The sequence below is a fragment of the Cryptotermes secundus genome, unplaced genomic scaffold (genome assembly GCF_002891405.2).
Source record: "Cryptotermes secundus unplaced genomic scaffold, Csec_1.0 scaffold273, whole genome shotgun sequence".
NCBI classification, from domain to species: Eukaryota; Metazoa; Arthropoda; class Insecta; order Blattodea; family Kalotermitidae; genus Cryptotermes; species Cryptotermes secundus.
The window spans coordinates 1,350,420-1,370,375 of record NW_019744109.1 but is presented as its reverse complement, the minus strand read 5'-3'; the positions used below and the strand labels follow the sequence as shown (position 1 = coordinate 1,370,375).

The following is a 19,956-nucleotide window of genomic DNA, read 5'->3' as shown; positions in this document are numbered from 1 at the left end:
ACAAGTTATGTCTGTTACAGGCCACAGAGTTCCACTCTCCACAAAGCTGATTCTTAAGTCAAACGGACCTCTGGAACTTAGCACAGCCCAAGTGCTCTATGAAAGGTACGTGTCTATAGGAATGCAGTTGGTCTCTGGAGCGTTTATTATGAATCCAATTAGCAGGACTGAATAAGCATTTTTCTTTACATGTGTTATAGGCTTTACGAATATTTCGTTTTGAAATAATTGATAAGGTATTTATTTGGCTCATAAATCAGGACTATATTTGTGCTGTCCTGCAATGCGTGTCATTTCAAGAACCGCTGTTAGAAATGTGAAAAATTTACCATCCTGTTAGCTTTCTAATGGTCTCCAAAATTAAAATTGTTAGCCCTTAGAAAATACGTAGCCAAAAACTTTTATTTATTAACATAGTTCATATCTCTTCTCAGGAGAACGTTTTCATTTATTGATTTTCTGCATTTAAACCATTTGAATCCCTTCAGTTTCATTAGTTGCTGGATTTGAATGGAGGCAACATAGATAAATGTTTAGGATGGCGCTTCTGTGAACTTACTGAGCACAGTAATATTATCCATTATAATGCCTCTTTCATAGACTAAGTATTTTATTAGTTAAGATGATATTTTGGTCACCATAAAGTGACCTAAACTCAAGAATATACCATTAAATATTCCATTTTGTTTAAGTTTCTTTTTACATAACCTTAACCGTGTTTCAGCATATATAGTTTCGGGAAAATATTTTTATTAAATCTGTATATGTCTGAACAGTGAGGCATACTGCAGTAAATATGATACATAATTTGTGAATGATGTTACGGAAATGTTGGTCTGGGCCTTGAGTTGGCAGTGGGGAAAATTATCAAGCCTTTCCCTCTGTAGACTGCATAATATAATGCACAGAATTATAAGTTCAAAGCTTGTTGTCATAAATTGGGTACTTTCATCAGATTGTCAGATTTATGTCAATATAAGTTGTCTTGTAGTATATGCACAAAGTTTAGGTGAGTTTCACACAAAGGACACTACGCTGCGGGGCTCTTAAATCCTACTTCAGGGCTTTTTGGGTACTTTCATCAGGTTGTCAGATTTATGTCAATATAAGTTGTCTTGTAATATATGCACAAAGTTTAGGTGAGTTTCACACAAAGGACACTACGCTGTGGGGCTCTTAAGTCCTACTTCAGGGCTTTATTCTTCATTTTCTGGGCTCCTAAAAGAATTCATCTCCAGTTCTTACTCGCTGCATAGGTTTGAAAATTTTAAATTTCATTGGATCGGTGGCATATAGAAAATATCACGGTTAAGATACCAGATAATAAGATGAATTGTTACAGATCTCCTCCTCGAACCAGACGCTCCTCAGCTTCAAGTGTGAGCAGTGGTGGAGGGCTGCCTGTGTCAACTCGCAACAGAAGTCGCTCTCCTAGCGCTTGCCTTCAGGCACCGCGCTCCAACTATGGGGGCAGCTCCACTGGTTTAGATTCCCTCAATGTGAATGGTGGACGCCGTAGTATCACACCGACAAGGAGTCGATCTCCAACTCCCAGACTGAGTGTAACCAAAACAACTTCAAGTTATGATGGCAACAATACGCGACTGAGTACATCTGGTCGAACTAGCAGAAACAGGAGTCGATCTCCCACACCACGCCCTCTCTCTCGGAACAAGAATACTTGTAATTCGCCAGCTGACAACAATAACAACGAAGGGGCCGATACCACGAATACCACGGCACCACCCGATCAGCAATCTCTCAATGATTCTGGCTCAGAGGTGTCTGATGAGGGATACCGTAGCCTGGGCATAATGGCTAGCTCTGCTGTGGATGGAACCACAATTAAAGCAGGCCAAGAAGAGCTTAGCAAGCCAGAAGAGGTGGTGGTGGTGGAGCCTGAGGACGCAGACCATTCAGGTATGCAATTTTGTCTGTCTGTCCATTGTGTAACGAGCAATACTTCTCACAGACTTTCCCGAATATTTATGATCTTGTTAAAAGAAACCAGTTTCAGTCACCAGAGTCAGCACAAGAAAACCCACTGCCAGGATGACTATCTGTGCTGCAGTGATGGATATCTGCAACATGAGGCTTGGAATTCAGATGCTGTAAACTGGATAATGTTGATTTGTCATGAACGACTTGCCGCTTATATCAGAACCTCGCCGCAGTGTAAGCACAAGTCCATGAAAATCAGACTTATAAATCGAAAATGTAACTACATGGTGAGATAACAAGAAAACTGCCTTGGCTTTTCTTGAAGTTTAGGTAGATTTCGTACAGAACTAAGTGTCGTTTCACGTAATTCTTTCCTTGAACCATCCAGACATCAACAGTTCTGTTACCATCATCATCAAACATTAATGAATGATATTCCATTCGCAGCTCCTCTGAAGAACCAATCAGCCTTTGATGTTACGAGAACTGTCTTGACTTAAAAGTGTCCTAATGAATGAAGCCATCATCGGAAGTGGGTCAGAATCATGTGCCCCCTACCTCCTCAATCCTTACCAATTCACCGTTCATGGCATTCCTGACGTTTCTGCTGCCATAAATCTCAGAGAAGTGGAATGGAGTCTTAGAGGAAAAGCTTCTTTGTTCTTGGGTCTGATTCCTCCTAAAAGACGATCATTAACTTCAAATTCATTTATAAAAAATTGAATACATTTCTGTTTCCTGTGACCCAAGACACTACTGGATAACTTTGTATGTCATTTAACAGCTGTGTGGCAAATATTGTAATGAAGAGCTTCATAACTTGTACTCTTCTCCAAGTATAATTAGAATGATCAAGTCAAAGAGGATCAGGTGGCCAGGGCATGTAGCACGAATGGAGAAGACTAGGAATGCGTAAAGGATATTGGTGGGAAAGGCAGAGGGAAAGAGACCACTGGGAAGACCAAGGCGTAGGTGGGTGGACTATTTTAAAATGGATCTTAGAGAGTTAGGATGGGATGGTATTGATTTGAATGATCTGACTGAGGATAGGGACCAGTGGAGGGCTCTTGTGAACACGGTAATGAACCTTCGGGTTCCATAAAATACTGGGAAATTCTTGAGTAGCTGCAGAATTAGCGGCTTTTCCAGAAGGGTTCAGCTCCATGATTGAGTAAGTAAGTAAGTAAGTAAGTGTCAAATATGTGTTTCTGTTTTCAGAGCCTAGGTGACATTGATAATTTGTCTTATCGCTATAGTTCCATTTGCATGTGTTAATTAATGCCTGAGGAGGGGTGAGTTCGCTGAAAATGTGAATAGGGACCATTCTTCAACAAAATTCGTCTTACAATAGCTCAACATCCTTAAAGGACACACCACTTTTTCTTGTATGATGTAAATTTTTAATATCCACTGAAAATTCCATGCAGTAACCAGGCAAATGANCGCCGTGAAAGCCTCAAATCTTACATAATTTCAAAACAATTATGTACCTGGGATTTAGCATTCAAATGGCTTTATGATTCTTTGAACCTATTTGTAAGAGTACAAAAACTTTTCTCATTTATGGAACCTTTATTACAGATGTGAGCCCATTACAGTTTGATCCATGATACAGACAGAATTTTGAAACATAAAGTAATATTTTAATAGCGACATGACATTCGAAGTATATAGCTCTGAGTTTACTGAAAACGCAGAATCCCTCACAAAGTACTGTGTACTCTTATACCTTTGCATAATTTTGTCATACGTAGGTCATTTCAGAAATAATGCACACAATTTTTCTTTACGTCCATGTTTTTTTTTAATATCTCTTTACAGTCCTTCAACATAGTACCCCTGCTTCTCAATGACCGAGTCCCTACATGTGGGAAGCTTTACTATTCCATCCAGGACACCATCTTTGTTTATCTGTCGAAATCTCGGGTACTGCAGCTGAAAGCTCTTCCAGAGAGGGAAAACTACGGCCTCGCTTAGGTTGTTTCAACTTTGGGAATAAGTCGAAGTCTGGTGGACTCATGTCTGGGTGTAGGGAGCATCCGTACTGGTGCAGCTTTTCTGTTACGACGTTCCCGATGTGCGGGCGAGCGTTGTCTTGGAGAATGATCGGCCAAGCCTCGAGCAACTGAGGTCGGTTTTTGTGCATTTTTCTGCGCAAATTTTGCGTAAGGTCACGATAATAAACCGCTGCGACACTTTTCCCGCACGGAACTCTGTCTGTCATGATGATTCCTTGGTGATCATAAGCAAAGATCATTTGTTTGACCTTTGATTAAGATCGTCGAAATCTTTTTGGTCGTGGGGAAGATGGACCTCTCCACTCGTTGGACTGTGATTTCAGCTCCCGTTCAAAGTCTCTAACTCACGTTTCATCAATTCTGTCGGGTTTTTTCCACGTAAAGTTTCGATCTTAATGTACGACCTTTGATCTTCAACAGTCACAATACCCGAGAACGGTGTAGGCTCCATTTCTAACTCACGTTATTTAAGAACAGAGTATATATAAATGAAACAAAATAAAGCGCTTCTTTCTCAAGCCCAGAACAGTAACTGACGTGAGGCTCACTGTTGTTACGTCATTTAATCTGTAGTGCTGCCAACCTGTGCATTATTTATGAAATGACCCATGTAAACCATCAGATCAAGCCATATCTGTGAATGACAGCCATTCTCATGCAACTTTAACATATTCCTCACATACTGACAATAAATTTATGCATGTAAGCCTTAAGTATTTTGATTTATAAATCACATCTTTTGAATTCGTAACCTCTATTTCATGTTTAATTTTCAGAGCGTCCCATTCCAACAGTCACAACACCGCGCCCCCTCTCAGAATGTAGCTCCTGTGATGATGTTGCTCCTTCACCCAGCAGACACAAAAGGACACCTAGTGATGTTCAGTGCCATCGGTTATCTGATGGTGCTCCAAATGATACCAAGATGACCCGGAGCAGATCAACTGGTGGGGCCCCCGGTCTTTTTGACCCTGGGTCTCCTGCCAGACGTGCTGGAGTGTATCGAAGTGTTCGGTCAGACCCCAGGGTCACACCATCCAAAACAGGGCAGCAGCATAATACATGGAGTGGTCGACAGGGGAAGGGAAAGCCACGGCCTTCACTAAATGGTTCTGGCTTTGAGAGAAACACAATGCTGCGCAGAAGCCTGGGATCAGCCAACTCCACACCGACTGCCCTGCGCAGAAATAAGGGCTCCTTGCCTGCTTCTTTACAGTGTTCTCCCACAAAACACATTTCCCCACTACTGGAGCAGATCCTTCAGGTGAGAGATCTAGACAATGATGTCACAGTTCTGAAGAAGATGAAGGAAATCATCCAACACTATGCTGACATTGTGGATGAGAAGTTGGTAGAGGAAAGACAACATGAAGAACAGACATTACCTCAGGAGGAACTAGACTTCACATCAGCCTGGGTGCATGGAAATGGATCTGTTGGACGAATCAGGAAGGTGAGTCCAAGTCCAAGGAAGGACTCCAAGGTGGATGGTGCTGTAAGCAGAATTCCTGCACCTGTATTCTACAGACCTGTGGCATCTACCACAGCAGAACTGACCACACGTGGTGACAGTTGACAGCCAAACACTAGATCTGACCAGTAGATTTACTGTTTCTTAGCAACTGCTATTTATGTATATACTGTCTCTTTTGTATGCCATTTGTAGTAATGGCAGGACATGTTGTCTAATATGCTTTGCTCTTCCAGGCGTTTATCTAATAATTTATTTATTTAATGAATGTATAGTTAATTCAGCTAGACATTAATTTGTACTTCAAGCACTGTTACATCGCGTCCACTGTTGTATCCATCCACTTCCTCTTTATATTGTTGTGAAGCAATTGTTTTGCTGACTTTAAAAGAAAGCACAAAATGGAAGATAGTGCAAGTTATATTATGATATGTAAAAGTAATAGCTATTTAACAAATTAACGCACATATATGCAGTTTTCTGCAATATTTAAACTTACTATTTCTACAATACTTTTGTACTTGGCAATAATATGTTGCTGTGTGTTAGCCAGACGTGATATAGAGTAGGCCATGTTAATGTATAGATTTATTATGCCCATAGTTTATATACATATATTTATAAGTGTTTCAAACTTTGAAGAACTAGGTTGCAGTTGATTTGGGCCGTTATATTTAAGAACATTCTAAGAATGTTGTATCAGTTTAAATTGAATATTAATTATCTTATTTTATTGTAATATGTGACATTGTAAAGAAGAGATTCTTGATTTATGAATATTGTTTAAATATGATAAAGGAAATATTTAGAACACAAACCTAAATGCCCAAATCAACAAGAAGGTGGGTGAAAGAAATGTGAATTGAAACAAAGCAGCTGACTGAAATTGGTGCCTAGTTTCCTTGTAATAATCTAGCTATTGCCTAAGTCCTACTCTCCCTATTAAGGGGCAGGTCAGTGCTGAGTGCTAGAAATGCTCAACAATGAAATATCATGACATTCCCAGTTTGTAGAAACATTCCTATTTTGGAGGCCATGTATTTTAGAAAGTACTTTTTTTTGGAACAAAATATTGTCACGTTTTGATGTTGCACTGTTACTCACAATGGCATTACTGTCTCCTAAGACACATAATTAAAATGTGTGTATATTAATTATTCTCTGGGTTGTGGTTTTGTTGCATTAAACAAACGTATGTAACATCTAACATCATTTTTTAATTTTGTCAAAGGAAACTTTTCTTTTGTGTGTATTATCTGATTAAGATTAATATTTTCAAGGATGTTGCATTACTTTGCAGTGATAGTGAAAATATCTCGCACCACCAGTAATAAATATTAACACCACCCACTGAACTTGTTTGATAATTTACACAAACTCTGTTTTTTATCATGTAACTGAAGCCTCAATAAACGATTATGAACATCAAATGGTCTTTGTTGTTTTATGCTACTGATAGTATTAGATATCGAACTACAAATTGTACAGTCTCCTGTGCTGATGAAGTTGGTTTATTTTTAGGTTAGGTGAAAGTTCTTTATTAACTGCAGTTATCAGTTGGCATATCACAATATAATGATCTTATGTGATGAAGTAGAAGTGACCGGAGAGGAAGGAGAAATTGCCTCTCATGAAGTACCTGCTGGGATTTGCATGGAAGTACTGAGGAAGAATGCGAGAAACTAAAATTACATATGGAAGTACAACTAATCAATCTAGAGTGTTTAATTTGTATGTGATGTAACTCCAGTCTGAAATAATGCATGTAGTTATAAGAGGTTAAACAGTTCCGTCCAGTGTGACTAGTAAAGGTTTTTCTTATTTCAGTCCATCATCCCTTACATGTTTCGGTCTTTACAGACCATCCTCAGAGGGACATCAATACAAGCGGAAATGTTTAACCTCATATATTTTTAGTGTGACGGACCAGAATGAAACAAATCAAATGCATGTTGTTTATTTCAAGCTTGTAAATAGTACAAAGAACATTCATAAGAAATGTGACTACTGCTATCCATCTACAATTCTTGTGTATTTAAGAAGATTAATTACATTCAAAATAAGTACAATATACTCCCCATTATCCGTGCTCGGTTTATCCGTGAGCTTTCTCAAGCATGCAGTGTCCAATAAATTTGGCCAGCCCGTTTGTCTGCCTCTATGCTTCTCTGCTTGAAACAAGTTGAGAACTGCGGGGTGGATTTTTGTGAAGCGTTTTATTGGGTGTCTTACGAAAAACAATTTCAACAATTTCAACAGCCACTGCATATGACCTTATGCTCATGCTCTTATGTCTGGTGTAACTCACTAAATGTTATGTGGAGCAAAATATGTTTGGGATAAGTGTTTGAAAGAAGCACAGATTTTGTATTCAGTATATACGTATTTCCGCAAATCTTGCGGTTTTCGAGATAATTAAAATCGGACATTGTGTGCATATTTCAGAATTTCCGCATATTTTAGATAATCCTTCTTTTTTCTTTTCGTTATTTCTACGTCTTGCCTCCAGATTAGAACGGACAACTGGAAATATACTGTACACTGCGAAATTCTATTAAGTGTGCAGGTAACCGTCATCTGGAAAGATAAAGTGTTACCAGATACCTCCCCTCCAATAATTGTCAATTTGGGGGGAATCTGATATACTTACGGCAGTCACTATAAAGTGTACGGTTCCCTGTTTTGTAGTGCCCTGTATTTCGGCAAGAACCACGATTTGGGTGGGAAGGACGTGTTCCCATCTTCAGAGTCTTGATACCTGCTTCTGCTAGTATCTTTGACTTACTCCTGAACCTCGAAAATGGTTGCGATATGTTCTCCAGAACGCCGAGCTATCTCCAAACTACACGATGTTACAGCCCAGAAGTTCGCAATCTTCAATTCTTAATTTAGTTTCCTGTGAAGACGAATACCAACTCTACAGAACAAAGATTTGGCTACAGCTTTGCGAGCAGACCTGTCACCAGTTTCCACACAACATTAACATTTCTGTTTCGTTTGTAACGTTCGTAGAGACAGTGTCACGTAAGTTCGAACGAGGCCACGCATTCCCCGCATTCCCGCAACCCACCCCCTTGTCTGAAATGTTTCTTCTGCGCATTCAAGGTTACTCTTGGCGCTCTTAGCCTTGTTCGAAGTTACGTGACACTTGCTATACCTACCAGAAAAAGAAACTACAATCTGAAGACCCATCATTGTACCAAACTGAAAAATTTGAACATCACTGATCATCCGGACTACAGGGAATGGATTAAGGGAAACCAATAACTGTGTTTATCAGCATTCATATGAATTATACATATCCAGGGTTCGCGAAGACTGCGCCATTCACATAAAAGAATTTCAGGTTATGATAACTTTTAGATGAAGTCTGAGGTTTATGAAGTAACCCGAATTAGTGAAATTAACCCCCCCGCCTCCCTTAGATCATAATGGAAGAATTGAGTGATGCCACGCAACTTTCCAAATAAGGGCCCTAATATCACTTGAAGACCGAAAAATATTGCTGTTGAGTACTCAGGTTTGCGGGGATGTGTACAGTGATTGTCAGGACACCACGCGCATGCGCCACACTATTATACTATCCCAACCATAGCCCGTGTGTATCTACAGTAATTCATCTAACAGAACTGACTAAAGGAGGCTGGGGTCAATGTTTTCTGTTAAGTGAATATTTGCCATTCCGTATCGAGATGTTTTCTACGGAAAGAAGCAGGGTGCAAGAAAACTGATGGGAGCATAGTTACTTTCTCTGTAGATCTTTAAACACACAGTAGGGACTTCCCAGGTTTCTAACAGTTCAGACTCTGTTTACTCTGTTTTCAGACAATTGTTATGCTTGGAGCATTCATAGCTTCACAATGGATACAGACACTCACATGAACAGCTGGGACAGTAACTCTCCGAACTCAGCATCTAGAATAGTAGCAACAGTTGCAAATGTCACACAGAATCACTGGGTTTTTAGACTTTTTCCATCGTCCGGAATTCTAGATAATACAGGACACGACGTTTCGGAAACTGGATCTGTTTCCGTCTTCAGGTGAGAAAGGAAGACACCTATTCAGTTGGGCTCCTTAGAAAGAACTAATCCAGTGATTGAGATTAGCTCTTTCTAAGGAGCCCAACTGAGTAGGTGTCTTCCTTTTTCACCTGAAGACGGAAAGAGATCCAGTTTCCGAAACGTCGTGTCCTTTATTACCTAAAGTGTCCTCTATTATCTAGAATTCCGGACGATGAAAAAGCCCCAAAACCCAGTAATTCTGTATGTCATCCACCTTCGTCAGAACCCTTTAGAATCTAGTTGCAAATCTGTTTCAGTACTTCTAATGCGGGAAGATTTATTTCATTTGGAAAAAAAACAAAACAAAGGAATAACTTACCTGTTTTCCTGCCGATTACCTCTTCTACATAGGCCAAAAGATGGATATATGTAATATCATTTCCCTATTTACTATTACAGCGATTTTCAACCGGTGTGCCGCGGCACATGAAGGGTCCGCAGGTGTGCAGCGGGAGTTTGTGTCAAGGCCGAAAAGAAGCGAGAAAATATGGAGGAATAAAAAAATTGTCGAAAACCATGAACAATATTTAAAAAAATATATAATAAAATTTTATCTATTGAATTTTTAAACATAATCTTGTTACTCTTTTTAATGATAAAATCTTTCTTTTAAAAATAGCGTGTCTTGACAATTTTAGCCCCTTTTTCTGTGTGCAGTGAGTTGAAAACGGTCGAAAAACCCTGGTGCAGTGAAAGGAGAGGGAATGGTGACGCACTTTCAAGAAAATCTTCTCTTTTGAAGACTTGTTCCGTTTTTGCCTTCTCCTATTAAAAGTTTCTCACTGGAGTTTTGTTTCTTCCTTTGCTCCTTTTGTGCTCCTATTGTGCTCCTATTGTGCTCCTATTAGTTCTGATAAATGGACGAAAGGATGTTTCATATTTGAAGTTAATTTTTGTTGTTTTTAAATATATGTATTTTATTTTATAAAATTAATTGCTTAACGGCGTTGTAAGCGTCCAGAATATATAGCGTCCATTTATTTCACGGTGTATTTTATAAAAATATATCTTCATGTTCTATGATTGATCCAATATTAAAATTAATACAATTGACCAATATGTCCCTTTTGACAAGAATTGTATTTCTGGAATATTTTCCATTCTTTCAATTTATAACAAAATTATCCAGAACAGAAAGTGTTTGTTGTACCACTTTTCCGTTAAATGCCATGTTGATTGATGTTCTTCTGTCACAGAAGTTCCGTGCTTGCTTCTGGTAGGAATACGAACTGCTATTGTATGTAAAAGAGGCAAATAGACGTGTACAGTCAAATTAGAAACCCATCGTTACTGAAATGGAAGAATAAAGATGTAAAAGAAGAGGTTGTTTAACAAAATTTTTATATTATCTGGTAATTTGGTCAGGGACTTGACCTATTTGCTCCAAGGCGCAGTAAACCACATGGCCTGTAAACTATTCTTGTTTCAGTTGTCAATACTGGACTCATACAAGAGATAAACACACAATAAATTGAGGAAGCGTGTTGGATGAAAGAAGTGTCGGTAAGAAGAATAAGGATTAAAAAACGAAGGAAAAGAAACCGGATTTAAATGAGAGGAGAAGTAAATTTACTTTCTTTTTCATTTCCCTTTCGTTTGAGAATTGCCTTGTAGTCAAGTATAATAAAAATAAAAACAGGTAACAATTCCATGACCATATGCGGTACGAACAGGTTGCTGGACAACCAAGGTCAATGTCACAGTACTAGTTTTTACCTGCTCACTCACTATAACAAACTATATGGTTTAAAATTCGCGGTCATAAATAAATACAGAACTGGAATTGCAAGAGAACTAGGCCGTTTCTAATTCAGTTAAAACAACAATGATGCAGTCCTGTTGCAGTTAAGAACGACCACACAAGACGTATAAATAACACGGCTGTATCAAAGTGTTCACAACTTTCAGTTTAATGCCCTCTGCGTAAGAACGTTATTTTCAAACCATACGTAAGTTTAGATCTATTCTAAGCATATTTGATGGATTGCTTGATAGTCATCGACCGACGTGAATTAGGACCTCTAGCCTTATCAGTTTCAAATTATGTCTGAGAAAGTGGACATTGTATATACAAGCATTTGATAGGCTTCCATGAACTATGGATCGGCGTATAGGCCTCAAAGTACGCCGAGCAGTGCAAGGCAGCAGAAAACGTGAACAATTGGAATTGGAAATCCAGATTTTTCAAGATTCGTTGTTCGGTCAGTTGAAAAGCCAGGACAAATGTCACATTATATTCACAATTTCAGGTGGTTAAGAGAAAAAGCATTGACAACAATTAACCTTGTAATCCTTATCAGGTAAATATTTAGGTTTCTGTTGTTACTTATATTGAAATAACTTCCCGTTTTCAGGCCTATAATGCGTTAGGATTTCGAAGTTTTAGAGCAGCGGTTCCCAGAACATGTCCAGACGAAACATTAGTGTTCTGTGGCTGGTTCGAGGTGTTCCGGTACAGAAATCAGGTAATGGTGGTCTGTTCCAAATCTCTCAGGAGAAAGTAATAAAGTTAATGGATCGGTTTTTCTCAATTTTGCATATTAATTGCAGTCTCTATGTATACACTTTATTTCTAATTATCATATACCTTTGTTTAATGCGATTAAATTGTAATTGCTTCTTAGCCTAATTTCCTTACTTTGAAAAAATAGAAGTCTTCTTGTAATATCAACATGCTCTGTGTGTCTAGTATAACCCCCCCCCCAATCAAATTTTGAATTATTCGGTCTATATGAAACTTGGTATGTATACCATGTCACCTGAGCCCCTCTCAACGGCGTACTTCATAAATCCCTCCCATCAGTCTGTATGTCCGTATCTATGTCGCCGTATTGTTGCTAGGCAACGGCTCGGTAAAAAGGTTACCGCGGTAACGAATACACACGCAACAATATAAAAATTGTTGAGCGGATCTTTTTCTATGAGGCTCGTTCGTATCAGAGAAAAGTATGCGATTAGTTCTTCCCAGAACTTCTTGTGCTTTTATAATATTTCTTACGTTTCTTCAGGAAAAAAATTGCAAAAATCACCTACTCAAGCCAGAGCAATGCTCCGTTTATGCATCTTTATTCTATTTATTTATTTATTATATATATGCTTTGCTGTTAGTGTTGATGTAATATATTCTTATAACGTTTATTTATTAAAACAGCAAGTTTAAATATTACAAACTGATGTTTTGGTTTCAGAAATTTAACTTCTGATCTTCTTGGAGCAAATTAAGTCTTGTAGGATTTGAGGCTTTCATAGCGGTATTTATGTAGAGTTCCAAATTCTGGGATATATCGCTGTGTAGTAGACGAAAATTCAACCATCTTTAGGTTCTCATGATAAGCCAAGCACGAACCCAGAGCGAAACCATGTGGCAAGAAGAGCTTTCTCGTCTTGTTCTTTGATCCTGAAGATGAAGGCGATGTATTCTTCCGAAACGTCAGTTGACTTTCAACGGACTACACAGCGTTATATCACAGAAAGTATTTTTTTTTTCAAATTAAGTTTGTAATGTGTATTTTACACATACTGTAAACGATAATTTCAGTTAACAATTGTTTTTGGAACCAGTTAACAACGTTAACCTAGCGATCTCTGCATTACTGCCATATAAGATGTGACGCCGTGCAGTATGGTAGATCGTTATTGACTCATCGCAAGAACATGCCACTTCTATCTTCAGGGTAGAAGATACACCTTGCAGAACTATTCTCCAATATATCCTTAACGATTTACCAGACTAGATGGTGTCATATCCCATGAGCTCATAATCTTCAGCTATTTTCTTTTGTTTTTTCAAAAAGTAACAAATACTAGTACAAATATTATATGTTTCTGGACATTATCCATCGTCCTGTTTATATTTCAAAAAGACAACATATCGGAGCCTGGATTCTGTTTCCATCTTCAGTTAAAACCTACTCAGTTTGGACCAAACGGTAGAGAAGTCCCTATCTCCAGGCCGGAGATAGAGACTAGCTTTATCCAGAAACATAATATTTGTACTAATGTCCAATCGTTACAAACTTTTAGATCTTAGTAACAACTTCTGACTACGAAACCATCTGCGTTTATTATGGGTGTCGTGAGGCAATAATTCTGATATGAACTGAAGGTAAATGATTCACACCCCGAACACCTGATCGTCTGGAGTTGGTAGCTGTTTTATTGCACTGCCAACATTACATTTTCGTTTCACTTCAAGGTAGCAATAAATGTGCCGTAAACATTTCTTCCGCGTGGGAGCAGAGTCACCTAAAATAACAAGTGACTGCAGTTTTATTGCATGAAATAATCTCCATGACAATGTAAACCGTCAGTGAAAACCAAGTCAAGGCGGCTGTCTCAGTAATGGACCATACCTTTCACCGTCTGACGAAGGTCGGGTCATGAACCATATTGCTCATTTCACTCCATTCCAAGGTGTATATTTGTGTGAACAATTAAACTTTCTAGTTCAACGCAAGCAGACATCCAATTAGCCGGATGAAATAATCTGGTTCTACGTGGAAATCCGCACACACTGACCTCAGCAGCAGACTTTATAGTGGTCAACGTGTAACAATGAAACTCATGAAATCATGTCGGTTGGTAATCGTGTTCCTACTGTTGAAATTTCGATATATCTCGAAGTCTGCTAGTATTGTCTCTTTCTTTAAATCGAATTTACTGTGTTCATTTCTTCTATCGCATATTCATTTTAAGAGCTGTATCTTCTAAAATATAATGCTATATCGTTCTGTGAAGGTAACCGACTTTTCGGAAGCACGTGTCGCTTCCATCTTCAGGTTCCAAGTGTAAGTCTGCAAAGGAATTGATGTAAAGCAGGCAGCAAGCAGAACCTACTATTCGATTCCGAAGATCGAGGCGGTAAGTTTTTCCGAGCAGTCAGTTGACTTCCTTAGGACTACACGGTGCTATATCTCGAAAGACAGAACTCTTAATAACCACAGCTGTGAGAACCTCAGATCGTTCAAAGTTTTTTGTTAAAGTAAGGCACAACAAATTTTGTATAGCTTAATTGAGCTTTGTGAGACGTACTATTGTGATTACGAACACAAAAACTAGAAATATTAAGAGATACTGTCCGGTATTGCCAAGGAGGCTGGAGGCTCAAAGGAAACATAGGAGACTAAATGTATGTTGATGTATGATGAAGAGCGTAATATCAATAGCGATTATGCTCATATCGATAGTAGAAATTAATTTGTTTGAGGGTTCTCTATTAATTAAGCCTTACAAAATTCTGAGTCGTGTATAGCATTAAGGAACAAAATGATAAAATCCTCTTAAATTATTTCCGAACTATAACTTCACGGTGTAACCTAACCAGATTTTATTTAAATTGCTTCACAAATTATTACTTCGTATGCTACAGAGGATTATGTCAAGGCAGAGATGAAGTTTGTGTGGAATTTTCTGCTTGCCCAAAAATGTCAAAGGATGTAAGGGTTTATTGTTTATAGGGAGGCAAACTTGACGGGCCAATCAAAGTAACACGAAATTCAGTCCCATGAGCAGTTCTCTCCCACAGAAGCAAAATTTATCAGTTGTAGTAGGAAGGAATTCGTGTTCGCTTTCAGCACGGTAATTTGGAAAGTAAATTCCTGGGAAACCTTCTCATACTCTGTTTCCATATGCATTGCAGCCTCTTGCGATCTGCGTTTCGAATACCAATGATGTGCATGTAGCAATGCATACGGACCTGAGAAATCAGAACATGTCCCTCCTTGAAGAATGTCTTCTTCTGGGATGTGGCGCCGTGTAGAGCTTGTGTGAACCGACGTGGAACGTATCGTCTCCATCTTCAAGGTAGAAAAATCCGCAGGCACCTGCTGAAGCTAGTTCCTCGCTTGCAGATTTTTCTACCCTGAAGATGAAAACTATACGTTCCTCCGAAACGTCAGTTCCCACAAGATCTACACGGCGCCACATCCCAGAAAACGCCATTCTTCATAGTCACAGCCGTGAACACCTCAAATCTTACACGTCCCTCCTTATGTGGCAGGAAATGGAGTTGTCTTTCAAAAAACTCCTGTGATTCTTTAGAATCAAGTACAGGACCTCACAAAGGCTTAACTGGGACTTCTTAGCTTTTAGGGGCCCTGGATTCAAATAATGTCCCGGTGACTGGGTGTCTTGGCAAGTTTCTTCGCGTTTTTCCTTATCTCATCCACACAGACATTACAGTAATACATTAAAAGAGGTCATAATTTCTTCTATAGCCTCCCAAATTTATTATTTACAAACATGCGGCAGTGACACATAACTCAAGCAGTCGATACAGTGCTATTCAACAAACAAGACACAAATGAAACAGTCATCCTAACACTGCACACTATGGAACTTATATATATGATAAAACGACGATAAATAACTAAAGAACTGATTTCACGGAGAAGAGATATCCTTGAGAAAACCTCAGCAGCTCAGCTGGTCGAAACATTTGCCGCCTCTAATAGAACACAAATGTTCATTGCCCTATTCAAAAGAGCTTGCTACTGCATCCTTTCCTGAACAAGTATAATCCAATCCACATCCCCATATCCTATTTATTTACAGTTCAATTTATTATTCTACTACGAACATCTGGTCGGAGTTTGAGTCCCGTTAGGGTCAAGAATTTTCTCCTCTCCACAGTGTGAGACCGGCTCTGGGGCTCACCCAGCCTCATATCCAATGGGTACCGGGGCCTCTTTCCCCGGGTTTAAAGCAGCAGAGGCGTGAAACTGACCACTCACCTCCAACTAGTGCCGAGGTCAAGAAAATGTTGATCTATATATCCACTCCCCCATACGCCTTAATGATGTAGTGTTTAATTAGTTAAGCACAGCGACAACTTCACCTTGCTACGAACGCCTACGTCCCCAACACGTATTTTCCTTTCATGTTTTCAAATTGAATTCTCTATGCATTTATCTTCTCCACCATTCGTGATACAAGTCTCGCCATGCCACTCCCCTTGATTTATCTTAATGATATGTGGCGAATTGTACAAATCATAGATTGTCTCTTGTATATCCTTCTGGAACTGGCAATGAGTGAGCCACAGAAGGGGCAATGCACCACTGTGCGCACCCAACGGGTGCGGTAGTCTTAGTGATCAGCATGCTCTTAATCTCTACAGGTTTACTTATCAACTGGATCTGGTTGCATAATATTATCCATTCCCACGCAACGGAATAGGAAATCTTATGCTATACTCACACCCACTCATCCACCACCCAAACACACTTACTTAATTATCGGCCGGTGAACCGATGAGTGATTTCTCGGTGTCACTAGGCAAATGCAGAAATTTCACCTTCAAATAGACCATGGTTGCTTCCTACTCAGAACTCATTATCATATCCAAGTGTCATTCGGCGCTAAATAGTCTACTCAGATCAGGGTCCTACTGCTTCTACCTCCATGCTGGTCAACTACACTTGGTGCTGATATATTTCACTCAGATCAGGGATCAGCAGATCAGATGGTGGGTTTTAAAGTAACAGAGAAGGGCCCGTTGAAATCAACGGTAGACTGAAAATGTTAGTACGTGAGTTTTATTTGTTATAGACCCCATGATTCCACAGGAAGCAATTTTTTATTAGCAACGAAAGACCATTCACTCATTCGCGACCTTTTACACAATTTTCTTTAATCCAAAGCTCATCATTCTTTTATTGTGGTAATCCGAAATTGCGTAAAACCGGAGCTACTGTTCAATATTATAAACCTTTGTACATATGTAGTGAGAGAGATAAGGGCGTGATAAGGTTCAGAGCAAGACACACGAAGGCACCAGCTACCTCTGTTTAAGTAGATATTAACCTTTCATATGGTGAGTTTGATTTTGAAAGCAAACTACTTGTTTTATCTACTTGGATTTTAGGTTCTTATGTTTCGTTACATGTTCATCATATAAAAGTGCTTCAAATGAACATTACTGGTCTATATATTATACCATGTATCAGTGGTATGAACTGAGGAATATTTTGAAGGCGTGATTTTTGCTTCATGTGAAGTAGAAGTTACATTAAATTTATATACTCCAAAGTAAAATTATGAAATTTACCTGAGATTGCATTTATAAGATTCAGACATGAATAATTATGGCAGATTGATGGATGCCTCGCCCCCCCCCCTTCACAAGCTCGCGCTTCATGCCCTTCGCTCAATGAACATGGCATTTGTCTCGCCTGGTTATGTCAAAAACCGTTGCGCTCCCCTAGCGCCTTACTGTAGTCTCTTTGTGTGCCATTAGTATAGAAGAAGATCTCGCTTGAGAGCATTTCGCATCTTAAGTGACGTCAGAAATAATTTCACTGCCATGTGACATCCTCGTTGGGTTGGTGAAGATCTGTCTGTCGCTACAATAACAGGATTAATCCCTCCACTGTTGCTTGTACTGTTCCAGGGTATTCTAAAGCAGGAAAAACGTCACAGTACGAAGGTGTCAAATATCTTTTTTTATAATTAACCAAGCGATACAATTAAACTTACTTCATTCAGTAGTTTCTATAATTCGAACTGCAGGCATTGGAAGAGGCATCTGTGGTATATTTAAGGCACTTTACCAACATTTAATTAGGCAAAATAAAGAAGAGACATGACAGAGAATAGGCCATGTCTAAGCCGAGATTCGAGACGAGGACTTACCAGAGATGGAGTCGGAGATCTGACCACAACACTGTCAGTTTTGTTGTACTGTCACGTTAGTGCAGTTTCGTAGCGCTTAAAGGGACCACTTTAGCTATATAATGAAGTATAATCAGTCAGTGTATTGTGACATCACGGCTGAAAGCCGGAATAGCGGAAGAATGGACTGCCAACGACTAGTAACGACAGAACAAGAAACAGAAGATTTCGTGTGTGCTACAGGTATAGTTGTGGTCTATAGAGTGTGTAAATTAGACTGTTATAATGATTTATAATTAAGAGTTACAAGCATGCAATAAATCAAGTTATCAATCCAAACCCCGTGCCTAGTCATTAACACGTGACAATATATTCTCCACATTTTTATATCTTGCAGAAATGCGTTATATTACAGTTTGCAAGAGATTTCAACGCCTGAACTAACGTACATTGATATTTACATTTATGTTAATCCTTAAAATCATAGATTTCAAGTTAGTGTGTAAATTATCACTGCAGTACTGTCTGACTGAGCTCTGAAGGTGGATGGCTAAGAGCGGAGGAGCAGTAGTAGACTCAGGCCAACGCCTCTGGTAGGTAAAGTGGGGGTAGCTGCTACACACCTTCAGCACTGTCACAACGATAGTGACAATTGTATAGTTGCCAGTCAACGTGCTGAGAATTATGGGGCAACGAGTAACATAAGTTGGCAACATTTAGAAGCATTGCTTAGCAGAATGAATCACATATATGTCAACAGGTGAAAATTATTGCTACAATATTAAGCACTAAAAGTAATATCAGGTGTTAATAAAGAATAAACAGCTGGAAAATACAAGTCCTAGGAAATTACGTAATGTATTTGCCCTCTCTAACAATGGGATCGTGGGTTCGAATCCCATTTAAAACATGGATATCTGCGTTTATTCTGTGTCTGTTAGGTAGCGGCCTGGCCGCGCCATAGCTCAAGCGGTTAGTCGCTGGCTTCCCATCGCGGCGGCCCGGGTTCGATCTTGGGTCTGGTCAAGTGGGATCTGTGGTGGATAAAGTGGTCCTGGGGCAGGTTTTCTCCGAGTACTTCGGTTTCCCCTGTCAAGCTTCATTCCACCAATTGCTCCACAATCACCCTCACCTATCATCTGGGGCTGGTACAATAGGCCAGAAGTGGCCGCAGTACAAGGGACTTAGTCCCACCCCACTAGCAATAAAAAAAAATAGGTAGCGGCCTTGCATGGGGCTGATCCACTGTCCAAGGAACTGAAATGAAACGAAGCTTTTCACGGATGGCCTATGCTCCGAGTGGGAGCAACAGGAATAGGAAAATAAGAAGAAGAAGTGAATTATGGAATTATTTAAGAATGAAACCAAAAGAAAATATTTGAGGCAAATCACATGATGCAGAACAGGACGCAACCAAAAAACTAATAAACAGGCTACGACAACATAACATCATATGTTGACATATGTACGAGTATGTCTGTAGATTAATTTGTCCTACATCGGCCAGATCGGTAGATCGCTAGGGCAAGAAACATTAAAGAATTAAACCTAACAAGGGAGATTCAAAATTCCCGGGTCGTAATCAAGAAGAAACATTATGAACACGCAACTTACGCGTGGAAAAATAGATCGAGGTGAAGGCAAGTTGTCACTGTGCTTTAGGCACAACGTCACGAAGATATGGGGTCGTGGAGGTACAAGTCCGAGCATCCTTAACCCATGCTCTAGAACAGTGATCCTCAAACTTTGTGAGTCTGCGGCCTGGTAATTTTTTATAAGACGAGGACCCGGAGGTTGAGGAACACTGCTCTAGAAGGCGGTGAGTTGTCATCTTTACGTTTCAGAAGCTTCCC

At 39.4% G+C, this 19,956-nt stretch overlaps 1 protein-coding gene across 2 annotated transcripts in view; it reads left to right on the top strand.

Annotated features, from left to right (window-relative positions):
- Nucleotides 1-6,427, top strand: part of LOC111874427 (GAS2-like protein pickled eggs) — a 116,877-nt gene extending 110,450 nt beyond the window's left edge. For both annotated transcript variants that reach the window (XM_023869926.2, XM_023869927.1), the window contains exons 6-8: nucleotides 21-105; nucleotides 1,343-1,920; nucleotides 4,736-6,427. In XM_023869926.2, coding sequence (XP_023725694.1) covers nucleotides 21-105; nucleotides 1,343-1,920; nucleotides 4,736-5,535 — 1,463 coding nt within the window. In that variant the 3' untranslated portion in view covers nucleotides 5,536-6,427. The remainder of the gene's footprint in view (nucleotides 1-20; nucleotides 106-1,342; nucleotides 1,921-4,735) is intronic.
- Nucleotides 6,428-19,956: the final 13,529 nt, after the last annotated feature.